Source organism: Orbicella faveolata, unplaced genomic scaffold, assembly GCF_042242905.1.
Source record: "Orbicella faveolata isolate gen_17 unplaced genomic scaffold, um_ofav_v1 contig_46, whole genome shotgun sequence".
Taxonomy (NCBI): domain Eukaryota; kingdom Metazoa; phylum Cnidaria; class Anthozoa; order Scleractinia; family Merulinidae; genus Orbicella; species Orbicella faveolata.
In genome coordinates this window covers 24000001-24019050 of record NW_028301576.1, presented here as the reverse complement: position 1 = coordinate 24019050, position 19050 = coordinate 24000001, and the positions used below count along the sequence as shown (strand labels likewise).

General features: G+C 38.2%; 3 protein-coding genes, 1 long non-coding RNA gene and 1 pseudogene across 4 annotated transcripts in view; 1 reads left to right on the top strand and 4 right to left on the bottom strand.

Moving 5' to 3' along the window:
* Positions 1–6817: 6817 nt before the first annotated feature.
* LOC149099001 (uncharacterized) lies at positions 6818–18096 on the bottom strand. The gene is made up of 3 exons (XR_016203620.1): positions 17509–18096; positions 7956–7990; positions 6818–7807 (listed from the first exon to the last, which is right to left on the bottom strand). It is a non-coding gene; the product is annotated as an uncharacterized LOC149099001 (long non-coding RNA).
* On the bottom strand, positions 7997–11163 carry LOC110058018 (uncharacterized). The gene has a single exon (XM_089277410.1). The coding sequence runs from the start codon at positions 10994–10996 to the stop codon at positions 8360–8362; it is 2637 nt and encodes an 878-aa protein (XP_089133536.1). The 5' UTR covers positions 10997–11163; the 3' UTR covers positions 7997–8359.
* LOC149099003 (uncharacterized) lies at positions 12677–15643 on the bottom strand (annotated as a pseudogene).
* LOC149099002 (uncharacterized) lies at positions 15759–17267 on the bottom strand. Its single transcript, XM_089277930.1, has 2 exons — positions 16580–17267; positions 15759–15763 (listed from the first exon to the last, which is right to left on the bottom strand). Exons 1-2 carry the CDS (start codon positions 17265–17267, stop codon positions 15759–15761), a joined length of 693 nt encoding a protein of 230 aa, XP_089134056.1.
* Positions 18097–18430: 334 nt separating the features above from the next.
* The window catches only part of LOC110058029 (uncharacterized), a 5609-nt gene continuing 4989 nt past the window's right edge, over positions 18431–19050 (top strand). The window contains exons 1-2 of the mRNA XM_089276743.1: positions 18431–18445; positions 18813–19050. The exon at positions 18813–19050 is cut by the window's right edge and continues 101 nt beyond it. Coding sequence (XP_089132869.1) covers positions 18431–18445; positions 18813–19050 — 253 coding nt within the window. The remainder of the gene's footprint in view (positions 18446–18812) is intronic.

Below are 19050 nucleotides of genomic sequence, written 5' to 3'. Positions count from 1 at the left end.
TATCATACTGGTCTCGTTTTTAGTTGATGCAACACCGTAAAAAAATGCCCAATTATTGGCAAATAGGTTATAGCCCTTTGTGTGGAGGAAAAGACTGCCATATCAACTTTGCAGCCCGTTAAAAACACCCTTAATTTTAATTTTTAGGTTTAAAAACTCAAAAATTAATCAGGTGACCTCTGTTTATCGTTTAATTATTAAATTGTGATTTAGGTGTTCATAGTATTTTTGTGCCAAGGTTTAACAAATATATATGGGAGCGGATTCAGACCACCCTTAATTGATTTGGGAATTTAAGATGACTCTCAATCAAACTCTACAAAACGCAACACATACCAAGAAAGTGCCTTATTGGCCGAGCGATAGGGAGATAAATACGGCAATGCCGCGGTTTAAGATTTCTCCGGAACATTCAAGGTCAATAAGTTGTCTTTTATATGGCTTTTTGTACTATTTCTGCAGCCGTGCTATCAGTCCATGGGTATGATGGGAGAACAATTTCCTAGAATTAGCAAATCAGAGCTCGCGTTATATCGGCTGCAAAGTCTTAAATTCCCTCTCTCAGACGTTCTTGCAGGGAACCATGGTAGTTGTATTCTTTATCTTGGACAGAGTAGTTGTTTTTATGAATACAAATGCCATAATTATTCCCTGCAGGGCGGCTCATAGAGGCATTCGTCGTAATATGTAACACAATAGTTGAACGCTGGAAACTTGTATTCATGCACGCATTTTGTTTTGTTTTGTTTTCTTCTTCAATTTCGCCAAGGAAAAAGAAACAAAACGCGATTCTGTGTTTACTTAAAGATTAAAGATGTAAGCAGTACATAATAGATAGCCGGCCCAGGCGTAAACGGGGAAGAAATTGGGAAGGCGAAAAATCTGAGGAAGTAGGGGAAGGAACGTCTACTATGAAAGCCAGACTTTAAATATAGAGCCCACCAATTTCTATCAGCGCCCAGAAACTTACGCGAGCTTCTGAGCATAACCAGGGCGAAGAAAAGTCCTCTGCAGATTTATACAGCGTGAGATATATTAAATGCGCATCGACGAGTATTAAGAATCTGTTTGTCGACTCAAAATAAACATTTGCCAAAAAAAAAAATGTAAACAGCATATGCACAGCTCTTAATAAACAGACATTAAAGAGAACGACTGATTTCTTCTGAACTTTCCCTGTGCTTGTCACTGTTTATCAAATATCCTAATAAAAAAAAAAAGGAATGGTCGTAACATATCTCCGACTAACATGAATGCTGCTTGGCAATTTCGTTTGTCTTCTGCGGTTTCCTTGCGAACGTAAATTCTTTCAAAGACTTTTGAAAGGCACAGACATAATAAGTAGTTAGCTTATAGAAACCTTCATGTGGTTTCCCTCCTCACTTTTGTTTTTAATTGCCCATTTTTGTAAGACAAGTGTTTATTAAAAAGTGTTGTCAACAGCCAATCTTCCGCAATAAGTGTCGCAAGGTACCAATGGAGATTATTTACCGATAGCAAGGTTAATATGTTGTTTTAGTATACTGGTACTGACAATAAAAGTGCGCGATAAAGCCCAAGTCCAAAGTGCGCAGAATTTTGATTTTGCACACGTGGACAACCTAAGCCGCCTTACAAAAAACCATCCACGAAACAAGTCTAATAGCATTGTCATCAAAAGAATTTGAAAATGATTTTCTTAAGGATAAGGCCTGTTTGTGAGAACCCACTTATCCTTCATCTTGTCCTTAACTATGGCAACGTTTAGCAAAACAAAGGAGACGAAAAACTTTTGACACAATCTTCAACCGCATAGGCCCTCGTTCAATATATGAGGTATTTTTACTGATTGCCTGAGTTGCATGGTGACGAGGAGAATTGGACAAACTATTGTTTTGAAAATATTCCTTCCCGGGAGGAAACGTATAGCACATATATATGTTATTGGCCGGCTGGGAGGTCCGTATAAGGAAAAACTGTGGCCGTGGTCGCAGGCCGAGGGAAGCATTTTTAAGCCCAACGTCACAGTTTTTCACTATACGGACCGACCATAAGTCGGCCAATAACATGTTTAACTTTTATCCTGTGGTAAATTGCCTTAAAAGTGGGTTTGTTTACCCAACTTTATCACTGAATTGGTTTACGAGCCGTCTACAAACCATTCGTAAAAAATCTAACGAACGAACGAGTGAGTAATTCAGATACTAGACAAAGAGAGATGTATTAAAGAACAGATTTATTTCCAACTTCTTTATGTTAGTTACATTTAGTTACCAGTTGAGTTCTTCAAAATTGTTTTTCCGGTGTGAAAATTTGTGCAAAGTTTGAAATTATACTACAAAAACAATTTTTGTCAGTCGTTGCGAATCAATCGTAATCAGACTTTTCTACCGTAAATTGAGTAGCAAATAGCGAGGAAATTCGTTAAGTGTATTCCACAGAAATTCTCTCAAACACAGCAACGACCAGAGAGGTAAACTCGCCTGAAATTGACTCATTTTTACTTAAAATTGTACACACAAAGCTGGATTACGCGCCATTACAGCGCCGAGCTACAAAGAATCAAACAAACTCTCACAACTTCTAAACTCTCAACTGAATTTACTTACAGTGACTGTCCTTGCCATTTAAAGGTGAATGGACATAAGCTTGCGTTGATTAATCGTCTATGGAAGTGTAAAAAGAGCGAAAGATTGACGATTACCGCTACTTCGTTCACGAAAATATATCAACAGGACAAATTCCGCCCGCTGTGACGATGCGGATAACAAAATTCCGCCCGCTCCAGGAATATATCAGGTTGCAGGATTTGTTGAATTCCGCCCGCTCACAAGCTGAGAAAAAGATAATGTTCAGTATTGGCGAGTAACCTAAGGAGACATACAAATATTTGTATGAAAGGAAAAACAGCAGTTAAGAGAAGCCGTTTATCCTTGGCAACTTAATAATTAAATAAGATTTTTTTTCCTTCAGGCGACAAATTACGCGTACAAATCATAGGTTTTTGACTTGGTTATTGCATCGAGAAATTTCGCCTCATTTCACCCAAAGCTAGGTTCCCCATATTGCATTTCAGTGATAATAGTATTATAACCATGTGCTCGACTAGTCGGCCATGTTGATATCATTAAAATACTTTATTAGTGAGATTCTTTCAAAGTTATTACATTGTGTCAGAACTTTGGAACCCAAATTTTCATTGTTCCAGCCTGGTCGCTCTTCACTGACTTTTTTTCGACTCTTTTCCAGCGCTACAACCTCAGCGATCGACTCTCCAAGGCTACGAGCCTGATCGACTCCCTCTTCGACGTCATGGGTAAAGATCGACCGCCATTCGTTGCCAGCTCGGAGGATCGCCGTCGAGCCTTCAAGTTTTGGGTTAGGCTTAGGGTTAGGATGTCAAATCCAGAACTCCTCGTCGCCCCTTCAAACAGCAAGGGCTCTCAGCTTCACAGTCCCTTGCGTCTTCTACCTGCTTGTGATGCAGCCGTACGCCACATGCTGCACATCGTGACTCTCCTGCAGCCAATGATACCTGCCACAGCAAAAAAGATCACGGGTAACAAAGTTGCCGAGCATTCAATACCAATGCAGTGTCTGAGCTCGGCAAGGGCTTTGAGCCAAGCGCCGCTCACCTCATTACTCATGGGGTAGTAGAAGTTGATGTGCGTCCAGAGGCATCTTGGTAGGCCTGGATCTTAGCTCACCTCACTCGTCTGCATCAGATCCACCGTTTCCGATTTGAAGTCGACTCTGGGTTCTTTACCCCAAACAATTTCATAAGCTCTTGCGCCGATCAATTCGCTCGGCCTAGACCATCGGTCTTTTTTCAAAAAGATCTAAAGAGCAAGCTTTCTGGTTTATTATTTTATTCTCTCTTGGTTTCCTAGAATGGAAATGGTTTATCCCACCAGCAAGGATCTTTTGCCCAAATTCTGGATTTGTTCAGAATCCTTTGGGGTATCCCGTTGGACAGACCCATCACACAAGGTGAGAATAAATCTATTTTATATGTAATACTTTTTCGCGGTAGGTATTTTTGTTATTCGGTGAAAGGTTTAGAAAGTAATGTAAATTGCTTTACTTCTTTGATATATATCAGTGGCCTTCGGGTTCCTGTCGGTGTTGCTTGAAAACCAGTATTTCTCTCGTAATATTTGGTTGGTTGGTTTAAGGTGATGTGCAGCTTTGTTATATCACCGCTGTGGTTTTGTGGAAATGAAGCTGTGATATATTCGGCTATGTGCATGGACCAAACCTTCGACGGTTGTTATTTATTTAGTTAGTTAGTTTAATTTAGTTATTCTGATACTCAAAGCCGTGCCGGTACCGGTGGACATTTACTCCGTTAGTTAACATTTTAAATTACAAATGGATTCCTTTCCCATGGTAGTTTCTTGTCAAAAGCGGATCAATTAACAGGTTTTACTCGAATAGAGAGCAGCATGGCTCTCTTCATACATTGGACAATTAACTAGGTTTTCACAAAATCATCCCAGTCGCTCAGCGGCGGTAGCAGTTTTAACAACTTTGAAGCAATTGCTCTAGTTATGTAAAGCAAACGGATCGCATCCTTTGTAGCTTATTCTTTAGTATAGAGAGTACTATTATGAAAGGAAATGAACAGCACGCAGAGGTGAAGATTGGCTTGGCAACGTATCAGTCAAATACGCATTATTCGGCTATTTTACATCACAGTGAAAAAAATACATCGATTTGAAGACATCTTACTTTCAAATCAATTTATATTTGATCAGAATCGCCACGTTTCTTAGCTGTTGTATATACCACACGCCGCGTTTTTTTCTTTTGTTTATTTATTTATTTATTTTTATCGAAGAGGAAATAGTTTTCAATAATACGCGAGGATATACATCGTTAAAACTAAAAGTAAGTGCAAGTGTGGCCGATCGGATATTAGAGTCAAAGGACAATCATCCCAAAAACCTGACGGTGAGGCCTGCGCTCTTTAACTTAACAATATACAATCATGTACTTTTTTTATTTGTATTTTTGTTTTTATTTGAGAATTTAGAAGCCTTTCTAGTCAACACACTTTACTCTCACAGTACCGCTTCATCACTGTATGTTATTTCTCCGCACATCTTTTCTTATTATAATTAATTAACTTACACATTATAGGCTTGCTGACGAATGCGAATACCGTTCCCTTTTCACTTCGAGGAAAACACTGGAACAAACCGACAAACTAATGGCAATATTTGTGATTTCTTATTCCACGTAGTGGCCTGTGGATGTGATGCTAACAATGAAGTCGACTAGTTACAGCATAATTTGGCTCATCTTGCTAGGTTTGGGGATCGCATTATTTTTGATGAATTATTTCACGTGGCCCAAGAGCAGGAACGATTTCCCCTCGATCTACCGGCCAAATGATTTAGGTAAGTTTTAAAAGAAACGTAAACTGCTATTTCAGTGTTAGTGATGTTTTTAGTACACGCCATAATTTTCTCTCTCTTTCATGTTTAACTATGCCATTCTTTCGAAATGGAATTAAAATTGTGCGGCCTATCGCTGGCTAAACAAGTTCCTTTGTTATTATGCACGAGTCTAAGTAAATCGTACAGAAGAGACAGAACTAAACGCGACCGGAAGAGTCCAGCGGTACAATGATGTTTGCTGCTAATTCATGGACTGTTCTCCAGCCCATGATTACATACCAGAGCCATGGAGTTACGGGTTTCTCTGGCGGGAAAAGCACTCAGGATCCTAGCCTGAGTATCAAGTTAGGTCTTTGCGCCTTTCATGGAAAAGGGCATAGCCTTCAGATCCCTCAATGATCAAAGAAAACTGACGACATTTTTGATGATGTCATTGATAACAAATTGCCTGAACAGCATCCGATTTTAAGTATAGACAAGGCATCGAGCTAGAAAAAACAAATTACAGCACACCACATTCAAACAGCTTGTGAAAACCTCAGTACTTTTTTCAACGTATGAGGCCATATTCCATTCTTTAAAAAATAATAATAATGTTTACTACACTTGCATCGAGCCAAATTCTCTTGTGTGAGTTAGTCCTGTGTTAAAGAACAAAAATTGATTATTTTAAAGAAAACTGTTTTTGGAAATTCTTGATGGAAAAACTCAGTTAACATTTAATCTGTACTTGCTTGGAATAAAATTATCTAAATGAGAACGTTTTCATTAAGGTTCGTAGCTGGCGTTATTTGAAGTGGAATGATTATCTTTATTTAGGTTTATTGTAATGACCAGGTAAATTGCTAAGATATGTTGTACCTGACCATTTTTCCTGGAATAATTTATTGTTCTGACGGTATGTTTTGTTCTTAATGTAAAGTTTTATTTTCTTCGATGTAAAAGCACAGCAAACCTAACTTCTTTAGCGAAGGTTTCAGATGGACAATTTTAGCTCTTACTAAATATCTTCTAGTAACACGGTAATTAATCAAAGGCCCTTGTGAGGCAGCTCATGGATGAATGTTTCCTTGTGCTTTTGTTTCACAACGATTCTTCGTGCGAAACCTGAGTTTGATTGGCATGAAAAATGAACCTGTAGGTGGAAGTCATATGAATGGTTTCGCATTCAGACTCGTTTTGACACAGAGGCAAAAGGCAACTCGGAAATGACCTATTGGATGAATGTAGAAAATGTAGTAGAATAAAAAGAGGAGTGAAAAACAGGAAAATAAACATCTGTTGGTCAAATGTGATGCATAGGTTCCGATGTCCAAATATGGTTGCTTATTGACACCCTTTAGGTGGCTGAATTCGTTCTCTGGTAAAATCATTTTAAATACATAATTATTTATTACACATTTGAAAAAGATTTCAAGAGAGTGCAACGACAAAAATCAACATGAACACTTCTTTTATTAGGAACATTTTCTTTCTTAGTAACACATTGAAATACTGACCACCATAACGTAGCACATAAAATCTAAGAGGAGACATTTTAGCCAACAGCCTCCTATACATGCAGGTTATCAATTTTTTGCTGAGTTATAAATAACATAATCTTTACAGCAGCAGGACACACATGTAGTAGAAGTACAGCAAGCTAACCATTTTAAGAATTGAATGAGAATTCAACTGGTATAAGCTGGAAAAGTTAGGGAAGCTTATACTTGAAATAAACATTGCAAGGTTTGTATTCAATTAATAGAGACAGATTAACACATTCTATTTTTGTGTTTCTTTATGATGGGGTCTAGTAGTTTCATTTAATTACAGTCCTAATATGAAGGACTGATGTTACTCTACATGTACATGTACATGTATATGAATATTATATGGAGCTGCTAATTTTAAGTTGAAGTTGTATTTCTCTATTCCACTGCAAAGCTATAGGTTCATTTCTGAGTTCAGTTTTGACACATGTAGTGACTTCAGGTGGATTTCACTAGTTGACATTCTTGACTTTAAACAACGCACAAGGATGAAGTTCCAAAGTGTTTCCAACTGTGTAATTATATGTGCAGTTTGGAGAGCCATTTTATATGCTTGTAACCATGTCTTTTGCAAAGAATGAGTTTCAACAGCTCAAGTGGCAGGTAACACAAGCGTTGAAAGCAACTCCCTTTGTAAGCAGGAGTATCTTACATCCATCTGTAATTCTCAGATTAATTCCATGAAGTCTTAAGGGTGACAAGTTTGTGTTGTTAAAGCCAGTTTCTATGCAGTCTTTTAATATTATTTTTTGCAGCTGGTAAACATGTATAGCACCAGTAATGGTGTTGTTAATATTAACACCTGCTTACTGTCACTTGCATATTATACCGTAGTTGTTATTGCAGTGTTCATCTGGGTTATATGCATCTGCACAATAGTACAACTTGCTTCACCTGCAATACACAATAAAGATAATAGTCACATATTTTAAAAGGGTATGAAAATCAATGCAGAAAAATGATACATGTATATCTTAAATTTGCTGCCCTTTCCCCTCCCCCCCCCCCCCTCCCCAAACCCCAATAAAAATAAGCTACTTACCTAAATGTGGTGTCCAAGTGATATTTCTTGCTTTTCTGGAAAGGGTTTAAGAAAGGAAAAGCCAGTTATAACTGGTATGCTTTCCTCAAGAAACATTGGAGCTAAATAATCTCTTTGACCTGAAAAATTTATTCTCATGTACAGAATTTGCAAATTCTGGTAGAGTTACATGTAATTTTGAATCTCTATGAGGACTAGGAATTTAAGAACATGAAAAGCACAGGAAATCCAAACCATTCTTTGTTTCTGCCAATAAATGTTGTGACTGTTTTCTATATGTGATTCAAATAGTTGCTTGTTACATTTAGATATTTATTTGGTATGTAAAGTTTCATATTTAGCTAAATTAAATATAATTATAAAGATCTCATATGATACACATGGTGAATTTTTTTACCAAATATTCAGACAGCTTTCATTGAAATATAAATAGGCTTATGATCACTGTAGTAAGACAGGGTACCTGCTGATTGTACACATTGTGGTACATTGGTATAAACATGATCTATCTGTGTACGGTAGTCAGTAGTATACTGGTTAATCAACTGAGTGTATCCTTTGTCTGTTATAAGATATTTTGTTAGAGCTTTTTGTTCTGTATTTGCCTGCATTAGATCAATATTGAAATCCCCAAGCAGTACAGTTGGAATTGTAGGTTCTATTAATACCGAGTTGTGAAGATGTGTAAGAGCATCAATTAACTGTGAAATTGTAACTTTAGTTTTCGAGCGGTAGATTCCAATGACATGAATATTTGGAATTGGTTGCCTTAAAACTGTAACAGTAATTTCCAAATTATTAAAGTTACATCTGTATGGAATTTTAGTACAATTCAAATCATTCTTAATGTACACAGCAGTTCCATAGCAAGTTCTTATGTTAGACTGACTAAAGTCATTTCTGTAAAGAGTAATTTCACGGAGCTGATAGGTATCATCTCTATCTGACAAGCAAAGTTTTGATGCAACAAAAATGTTGACATCAGCCTTTTGAATGTTGTAATCACTTCGCACATCACCTATGTGGAGGTGGAGAGATCTAACATTCTGAAACAAGATTGTTTTTGTTTGGGGTGAATTGTCAGTCTGTAACACTGCTAAAGGCACAAGGCTTGCTTGTGTTCTTAGTCTGCTCATTTCACTTTTAACCTTCTCAGTAACCTTTATTTTATTTTCATTCAAATTAAGAATATGCCGTGAAGAGCTGTTGCGTACACGGCTCAAGCCAACATAATGCATGTTCTCTCTTGTGGATGCTGGAAAATCAACAACTGCCTCATTTAATGTGTCGCCTTGACAACGGTGAATAGTCTTGGCAGCAGCGGGTCTAAGCGGAAATTGGCGCCGGAGAATTTGGACTTGACTTTTTTTATTGACTCGAAATTGTCTTGTTACTTCCAATACCGGTGTCCAATTTCTGTCTATAGTTGCATTGTACAAATGTGCATTTTCTCTGCGCTGGTTTCTGCCTATGTCAGGATGTGGAAAAGAGACCCAGATAATACTTGGTCTGGTGGAATTTTCAACTCTGTAGTCTATGTTTTCTATGACACACTCTGCACCATTGGTGAGCCCATCAGTCACATCAATATTAGTTGTCAAGTCATATTTTGCTGCAGTTGCTACCGACACTAGCGAATATAAACCCATTGTCTTTGTTGGATCATCTGGGATTTTGTTTTTCATTTGTTTCTTGAGATCACCAGAAATGTCCCCAACTATAATGTCCACAGCCTTAATCTTAGCTTTATCAGCTTTAGAGAAGGTATACAGAGCATTGTTGTGAGCATCTACTGATGCATTTGTGGTAAATAAATGTGCCATGTTCATAGGATAATTATCTTGTTCAGGCCATACATTCAGAAGTCGTTGTTTCAAAATGGATATATCATCTTCAGAGTGATTTCCCTCTCTCAAGCGATTGAGTAGCTGAGCAAATTCTTTGTCATCTTTTTGTCTCATTATTTCTGTCAATTCAAAGAGGGTGAAGTACTCTGTCCAAATGTTAGTTGCAAATTCATCATAGCCAGATTGGGAATTTTCAAAGATCCACTTATCAAAAACTGGTTTAAGCGGGAAAAGATCTCCAACAGTTACCAAGCTAATTCCACCAAACGGTTCATTAGTTCCCATAATTTGTTGCAACCTTAAGTTCAAAAAGTTGAACATACCACTTCCAACCATAGAAATCTCATCGATAAATATCACCCTAAGTTTGCTTAGTTTTGCTCTAATGGTATTCAGTCTGTCACTGTCCAGTGCACAATACTCAAATCCTCTATTCGCAGGTATCTTAAAAGCAGCATGTAGTGTATTGACTTTTATATTGAATGCTGCTTTACCAGTTGGGGCAGTCTTGACAACTTTCACATCATCTGGATTTTCCCCAGCGATGCTATTTAGAAATCTGATCAGAGCTTCGTACAATGCATTTGTAACAGTACTTTTGCCAACTCCAGCACCTCCACTTAAGAATAATCTTAGAGGATCATCTTTTGTTTTAACTGAATGTAAGACGTGATAAAAAAACTGTCTTTGTTTTTCATTCAAAGCGCGGACAAGTCTTCGATAATCGTCATCAGACATGCGCTTTACAACAAGTTCTTCCTGATCATTACTTCTGGGGAAAATTCCAATATCATCAAGCAAATCATACTGGCTATGCTGCTTGTTTTTGCCAGGGTCAAAGCAACCAAATAGTTCACTAGGCTTGTCTTTAATAGTACAGTCCTGCTGATTGATATGCTCTGCATTTGGAGCGACATTGTCAAAGTTGTCACATTCAGCATTATTCATATCCTCCATTGCTTTATCTAGTATTTCTGAATGGTATTCATACTGATGACTATTACTGATAACTTCATCCTTAACCTGCTCAAATCTCTCTTGGTAAGTTTGACAGTCTTTAATCAAATCTGTGCTTTCCTTCCGCCATGGTGTATAAAGCATAAGTTGCTCTCTGTAATGTTTTTCTGGTTCCTTATCTTTATGGTACCTGACATATCGGATAATTTTAGCCTTCTGTCGTTTTACTAGTTTCATGCCCCCTTTCAGTTTGTATTCATTTAGTTTACATTGTGGGTCAGTAACATTAGTGTCAATTGGGTCATCATCAGTGTTTTCCTCAAAATTAGTTTCTGGAAGAAAGTCACCAGATGGTGTGAGTGATGACTCACTAGAATTTATGTCATCTTGTGTGTCCTTAACACACTCAAACCAAGCAACAAAGTCAGCAAGGCAAAATTTTCTAATTGTTTTGGTCTCCGTTGATACCGCTTTATTATGTTATCAGATTCTATGTCATGTGAACTATCAGGTAACTCTTTCAGCTTTTCCAGTTTCTTTATTAAGAATGTTCTTTCATCTGGAGGTGAGGTACTTATGAACTGAACATCACGCGATGAACGTCTTAGAGGTACTTGTAATACAAGATAAACTGCTTCTTGAGCACTGATTTCAACTGCATTGAGAAATTTGTTTCCGATATGTCTAACTCTATTTGCAATGTCTTTATTACCTGCCTTTGCTTCTTCGGATGCTTTTTCTAGAAGTCTGCTCATACCTCGCTGGCCTTTTGTAATGTAAGACAGTATGTATGTAGCACATGCATAAGGATCTAAGACATATTGTATGTCCATGTTTGCTTGCCAGGCTTGGAGTAAGTCAGTATTGTAATTGTTGATCCTTATTTCTGATGGTGATCTTTTAAGAAATAATGTGTCACGCTTTATTGTGTTCCTGATAGCTAAGAGATAACTTTCTTCAGTTAATCCTACCTTTTTCAGGAATTCTTCAAAGCTTATATTTTCACCATATTTCATGCTGTCAAGGACCTGTTTAATTTTATCGGAATTTTCTTTTCTAAGTTTACTCTCCTTCTCATCATGATAGGACTCCTCAAGTGGTTTCAGTATAATTGTCCTGGGCATTGGTGGCAATGGAAAGTTAAATCGACATACATTATTCCCTGATCTCTTGCAAGTTTTGGCATGTCTGTGCATTTGCAAATTGACAAGATTTTCCATTTCACTTTAACTGTTTGGCTTGTGGCAGATGATAAATTTATCAACAAATGCAACAACCTCTTCATTGGAATCTTTTTCATACTGTGATGCATCCTTTATCCAAACCAGTCCATGAATATGTGGGCTTCCTCTTTGCTGAAATTCTACTCTGTAAAAATAATCAGCTATTTCTCCCATAGGTGCAACACTGCTCTTTAAAACATCACGAATAAACAACTGTACCATGTGGTCAAAGTTCCTAGCACAGGTCACAGGATCTTTTTGGATAAGATCTGATTTTTGCTCCCAAGTCATTTGTTGGATTTGATCATCAGTATAATCTTTTTTCTCAACAATTCTACCTAAAGTTTTGAGAAGATGAGTCCACCTTGTTTCAGCAGCTGAAAAGGAGCAAAACCATGTTGGGTTGCCAAGTTGACGAATCATTGCAAACAGGTCTTTTTTGCACTTTTCAAAATAAGGTGGTGACCCTCGAACACTTTTTAAAACTCTGAAACCTTCATCTAGGTGTACAAGCTTATTGAGATAATCTTCAGATTTCAAGTCTCCAGCAGTGAAACATTTCCCTTTCGTCTTACACTTTCTGAGTGAAATACAAGCTTTATCTTGAATTTGCTTGATTTGCAGCTTTTTCAGCTTATAAAAGATATTAGGGACAGACATCGCAGCTCTCCTATCCTGAATTCTTAATTCCCACTTTGCAATTGTACTGTATGATACAGGGACCTTTCTTTCATTGTTGTCAGGCCTTCGTTTTCCACAAAATATTGAAGGAAATGAAAGGTATTCTGAGTCCTTGTCCAAGAATATCCCTAATGGTTTGTTTCTTTCACCTGGTGCAAAACTAATAATTTTGTCTGCACTTTCTCCTAAGTTGGATTCTTGCAGTAATGTATCTGTAACTCCTGAAGGACGTTCCTCAACTTCACACCAATCATCATTATTATCAGCTATTTTGTCCTGACTATCAACTCCAGTGTTAGCAATGCTGTTATTACTTACATCTTCCATTTTTTCCTTTGAAAGGGCTTCTTCAATAGGATTTGGGACACTAGGGTTTTCCACAAATTCTTGCCAATCCTCATTGTTAGTAGAATTAATGTCATTTAGCCATGTATTTTGAACTTCTATACCTTCTCCTTTGAACAAGTCACTTGTGTCTACAAGATATTTGGCTGCATCTAATACTCTCTACTCATCTAATACTAGGTCTAACATTCTGAAAGTGATAATGATGTTTATAACTGAGACGCCTTTTAAGTTTTATAGGAATAGTTTGGGATTCACTCAGTGGCCTTGGGAAACAATGTACAGTGGAATTGACATCACTTGGGACATTTACAATGTTTCCATGAATGGACAACTGACCACCTCTAGGTAGTTCACGGATTTGCATAAAAGGTATACGTGGTGATATTAGTCGCTCTTCTAAAGATGTCAAATTTAATATATCAGGCTTGTCAGGAAAACCTATTTTATTGGCTTTAGAACAGCTGGGAAACTTTCCTTTCTTCAGATTTGAATCACAAGTTATGCAAATCCATTCAGTGTCATTAACACTTTTAAAACCAGTAATACAGGACTTAACCACATCTTGTGAGCATGACTTGTATTTATTTGCATCACATTTCACTACAGAGGACTTGTACCACAACTGATCACAACAAGTGCATACATATTCTGGGCCATGTGCAATGTTTTTGTGAAACAAATGTATCATGGAAGTTGCATTAGTATCTTTTTTTTTTTGTGCTTGCAACCTGTCACTGCCAAATGTTACCTGTGATACATTTGGGAGATCATGAAAAAGTGTTTCACTAACTCCATTGGCTGTATGGAAACCTGACACTGTTTTGAGCTTTTCTTTGGAATTTCTATTGATTTGTTTAATGTATTCTGGGTTATTGGCTTTCTTTTTTTTTTGAAAGACTGTTTATTTGTTTCGCTTACAAGCTCTGGTTTATCTGCTTTTCGTTTTTGAACAGATTCCTTGTTAATTTCTCTAACATGCTCTGTGTTGTTTAGTTTTCGTTTTCTAACCGACTGCTTGTTAATTTCCCTTATATGCTCCGGGTTAGCTGCTTTTCGTTTTCTAAAGGACTTTCGCTTAGTTTCCCTCACATGTTCCAGGTTCAATTTCCGTTTTTGGGTACCTTGGTTTTTTTTGTCTTTATTTGTTTCACTATAACTGTATCTCCTTTGCATCTCACTTGTGGAAACATAATGAATTTCATCTACATGCCCAATGTAAATTCTTAGGCTGTCAGCTGTCACATTTATTGGTTCAACAACAGTAACAGGAGAAAAGACTGGATTTGACTCAGTAATATGAATTGATAAGTTAAGGCAGTTAGCAACTGCTTGAATTATGATTGCATCAGCCCATGTTCCCTGATTTGACATTCTTTGTAAATAATCTTGCCAAGAATGCTCAATGTTACTCTCTATAAATTGTTCAGGGTTATGCACTAAATACTGAACACCAACACTGCGCAGATAAAAATGATTATTAGGATTGCCATAAAGTTGATGCGATACAGCTCTAAAAAAGCAATCACCACCTCCTCCAACTTCAACTGCAGTTCTACCTACGCGAGACAATCTTGTTTCTAATTGAGACGCAGAATTTATAAGTGATGAACTACACAAGGGATTACAAGTCTGTTCTAGATCTGAAGGCCCTGGATTTAATTCAACATCTCCACTAAGTGATATGATTCTGCTAGATAAATGATAAGTTTTAACATGGAGCTACCTTAATGTTCTGTAAATATTGTTTTCAGTATAAATACAAAACGAAGGTGACTTTTTATGCTTCACTGTCCTCAGTCGAAAAACAAACAAATGTAGCTCACATCTAATAAAACACTTCTTTGGGAAAACCGTAAATTTTGATCTTGCGCCTTGGTCAAAGAAATGATTACGAGTATATCCGCACAGCATAACCTTCAACACACAGGCGGCCCAAGCTCACAATGCGAGGAGTTTTTTTTTTTTTTTTTTTAAATCTTTATGCGAACGTTCAGCGCGCGAAACGTGACACGGTTACCGCCGACATCTACTATTACATAACGACCGAGTTTGGTTACGCGAAACGTGACCTTCGCCTTGCAGTATGTGGTGGTGTTGTGTTACAACGGTTTGAATTTATAAAGGTTTGTATGGGGAAAAACGGTAATCGACATTATAGCTGAAATTTCGGTATTTTTGCAATAAAAATGACTCACCTCAATGCCTTGTTGTCTTTTCTATTGTGATCTCGCTTCTCAGCTCGATCCGAAGCTATTTAAGCAAGTTGTCGCTTTTTGGTTTTCCTCTACTAAGAAAGAGTAAAGGCTACACACTCGATTCTGGACTGACCCCCGCAAGAAGCGAAAAAAAACCACTGAAATCCCGCCAGCCGCCCCAATTCCTCCGCAGAATCATAGTACAGGTTTAAGCGCTCCCTTGCAGTTAAATTCCAAGCCAAATTCATCTCCACAGCGCACGATACAAAGCTCTGAATCGAAGAAAGCTGACCATCCGGAATCAGTGATCATGCTGCCGGCACCATTTGTGGACACATTCGAAACCCGAGCGGAATGCCGGGCTAACAAATTGACCCTGACCAGGGGAAGGGAGCGCACAGTTCTCGACAAGCCAGGTACTCTGCTCCACGGTCCTCTGGGAAAATTTTTGTCTAGGCCGCCGACGGAGCATTGTTGTGACAAGCCAATCAAAGCAACGACTAGACGTGTTTACAAATGTTGAAAAAAAGTGCTTCGTTCGCACCGGCAATCTCAATCTAATCGTTGGATTGTCCGTGAAAGTTTTAACTAGCTTTGCTTTGAAGGATGTCTTCGAATTTTCAATGGAAAACGTGGTAAGTAATATTCGCTGTGTAAATTTTTAAATCGCATTTTGTAATTCGCGTACAAGGCGTTTCAAAGTACCTGGCTTGTCGAGAACTGTGCGCTCCCTTCCCCTGGTCAGGGTCAATTTGTTAGCCCGGCATTCCGCTCGGGTTTCGAATGTGTCCACAAATGGTGCCGGCAGCATGATCACTGATTCCGGATGGTCAGCTTTCTTCGATTCAGAGCTTTGTATCGTGCGCTGTGGAGATGAATTTGGCTTGGAATTTAACTGCAAGGGAGCGCTTAAACCTGTACTATGATTCTGCGGAGGAATTGGGGCGGCTGGCGGGATTTCAGTGTTTTTTTTTTTCGCTTCTTGCGGGGGTCAGTCCAGAATCGAGTGTGTAGCCTTTACTCTTTCTTAGTAGAGGAAAACCAAAAAGCGACAACTTGCTTAAATAGCTTCGGATCGAGCTGAGAAGCGAGATCACAATAGAAAAGACAACAAGGCATTGAGGTGAGTCATTTTTATTGCAAAAATACCGAAATTTCAGCTATAATGTCGATTACCGTTTTTCCCCATACAAACCTTTATAAATTCAAACCGTTGTAACACAACACCACCACATACTGCAAGGCGAAGGTCACGTTTCGCGTAACCAAACTCGGTCGTTATGTAATAGCAGATGTCGGCGGTAACCGTGTCACGTTTCGCGCGCTGAACGTTCGCATAAAGATTTAAAAAAAAAAAAAAAAAAACTCCTCGCATTGTGAGCTTGGACCGCCTGTGTTCAACATAGATGATGGAGGCACATAATTCTTAATGTATAATTTGACTGCCTTTCGCATCTTTCTCGTTTTAAAAAGTCTAGTCACCATTCTGAAAGAAATTCTAGAGGGCTCTCTCCCACGTCTCACTCGTAAATGAGAGACTACCACTGCTCTTGAATTTCGTGGCTGAATTTTACTATTGTCGAGTACATTTGAAAGTTGACGATCACCACCGCATTGAAAGTTAAACTTACTTGACGCCTGGAGTAGAATTCCATTTTGAAGTTTAGGTTTTCTAATATATGTGTCGATATACTGCTCGAGTACCGTAACAGATTCCCTCTGCTCCTTGGTATTTTCATGTCTCAGCGATTTCTCATCTGATAGGTCGTGTATTTCACAGTTGTTCAGCATTTGGTATTTGGCATTTGTTATTTGGTATAGATTATTTGGCATTTGTATAGCATTTGTTTGATAAGTATTTGAAAGTTCTCTCTCAATCTCGCTTTCCACAATTGTGGCATTTAAGTCCCAGCGAGAGGGGAACTCGACGTAAGCCTCTTCGAAGCTACACGTCTCCCGGCCTTGCGAATTACCCCGGCCAGTCGAGGGTTTCGATAATGCTTTTGTCCCCGAATATACTAGAGACTTGTTATCGGCATTTTTAGTACAGGCTACATCCATAGCACCGATAATAAAAATCGCCAACAGACAGAAATCAGCTCGGTAAAAACAACACCCAACAATAACACGAAATAGCGAACCACAGCTCTTTAGAGTTTAGGAAACCATGTGCTTTGTCATGTGACTATTTTCGGAATCGAGCAGTTTCCGAACGAAAGAATCCGATATTTACTAGTACTCAAAAGTGCTCTTATAGGCATAGTCTTTAACGGAAAAAAAAGGATGCAACAAGGAGGCTTACCTTAGCTTCCAGATGACACGGCATTCCCGTCATTTCATTCCTCCTCCGGGTGGCAAAATATTTTTAAGCTTAAACGATTCCGTCAATTCGTCCACGGACCACGGTCGATACACATCGTAGCTTTTAAGATTTCGATGCAAGTATCGTCGCTTTTAGGATTTCGATGTCAATATCTCGCAACTAGTGTTCCTTAGCGTAATAACTTCCCTTTTTTCACCCCACGGAGGAATCCCTGTTTACAGATCGAACAAAAAATCATCTTCGACCTCTGTGCCGCGTTACGCCATCTTGTTGGACAAAAATTTACGCCTCTCTAGTACCCCATAAAACAAGCCAAACATTTGCCAAAAATTGCTTGGGACAAAAACCATACTTACAAGGGGAGGTAAAAGAAAAAAGGTTTAATCCAACTTTAATGAATAAATTAATCAGAATCGAGTGAGTGAGTGAGTGCCATTCGACTAATTCGACTGCCTTCTAAGCTCATGGAATGACTTACGTCATCCATGAGCAAAAAGAAAAGGTGTTACTCGCAGAAAACCGTTTGGAAGTCGGTTTCATTAAAAGAACTTGGCAACACGTACGTTTGTACTGATGGCACCTATGTGTATGGATTCCTGTTATTGAAAAGTTCTACCGACTACTTAGTATTAAAATGTGGAAAAGGCGTAACCAGCAAGGCCGCCTTTCTTCTTCAATAAGTAAGCCTGAGTTGTTGTTTGACAACGATTGTACAACAATCTTTCTTTGAGTTTTGAGTCTATACATTGCTGTAACGTATATTTTCATTCAATTCTGAAAAGATCATTGCTGTAATTTTTATATTGCTCTCATTGTTTTATTTTGGCCAGACTCTATTGAAATCATAAAGAAAATGTGAAATAAAAAAGATTTCGACTCTGGTATTCGGTCGAAGGAAAATATGGTAATGATTCTCGTGCGCAAGCGTAGTGCCGTTATGCGTGGGCTGTGTAAGTTCTTATGCAAGCCTAGATGTCAATTTGATACTTGATTTACAAGTGTCGACCAGTTCGGTACAAAAGAACGAGAGCAGAATCTTTAGTTGAGAAGTCTATATAATAGCTGTTGAAAGTAATGTAACACCAGGTGTAATCAAGAAGACGTTTTTAACAGAAAAGAACGCGTTTGTCCATTTGTAAAGGAGATCGTTTCCCTCCGAAAATTTTCCTTTTACACCTTAAGCCGTATTCCTCAATTGTTCGCATTTCATATATATGAATTATTCATTTTATTGGTCAAATATTTATTTCTGTCTATTAATTTGCTTATTTTCTTTTTCTCAGGGGAAACAGAAGCTGGAGCATAGTTCTTTGTACGATAGCGTTGAAACATTCGTGTTGTTTGTTGGTTATCCTAGAAGTGGCCACAGTCTTATAGCCGCCATTTTGGACTCTCATCCAGATATAATCATCCCAAATGAGCTCCATATCCTGGCAAAGTTTAAAAGCTTTTATAAGGACGCAAATAAGGAAAGTTATAGTCGACGGCGCCGGATTTTTTCTGCGTTGTATTCACGTTCGT

Coding starts and splice junctions, on each gene's coding strand:
- LOC110058018 (XM_089277410.1), bottom strand. CDS start 10,996: ATGAAACTAGTAAAACGACAGAAGGCTAAAATTATCCGATATGTCAGG.
- LOC149099002 (XM_089277930.1), bottom strand. CDS start 17,267: ATGGATGTAGCCTGTACTAAAAATGCCGATAACAAGTCTCTAGTATAT.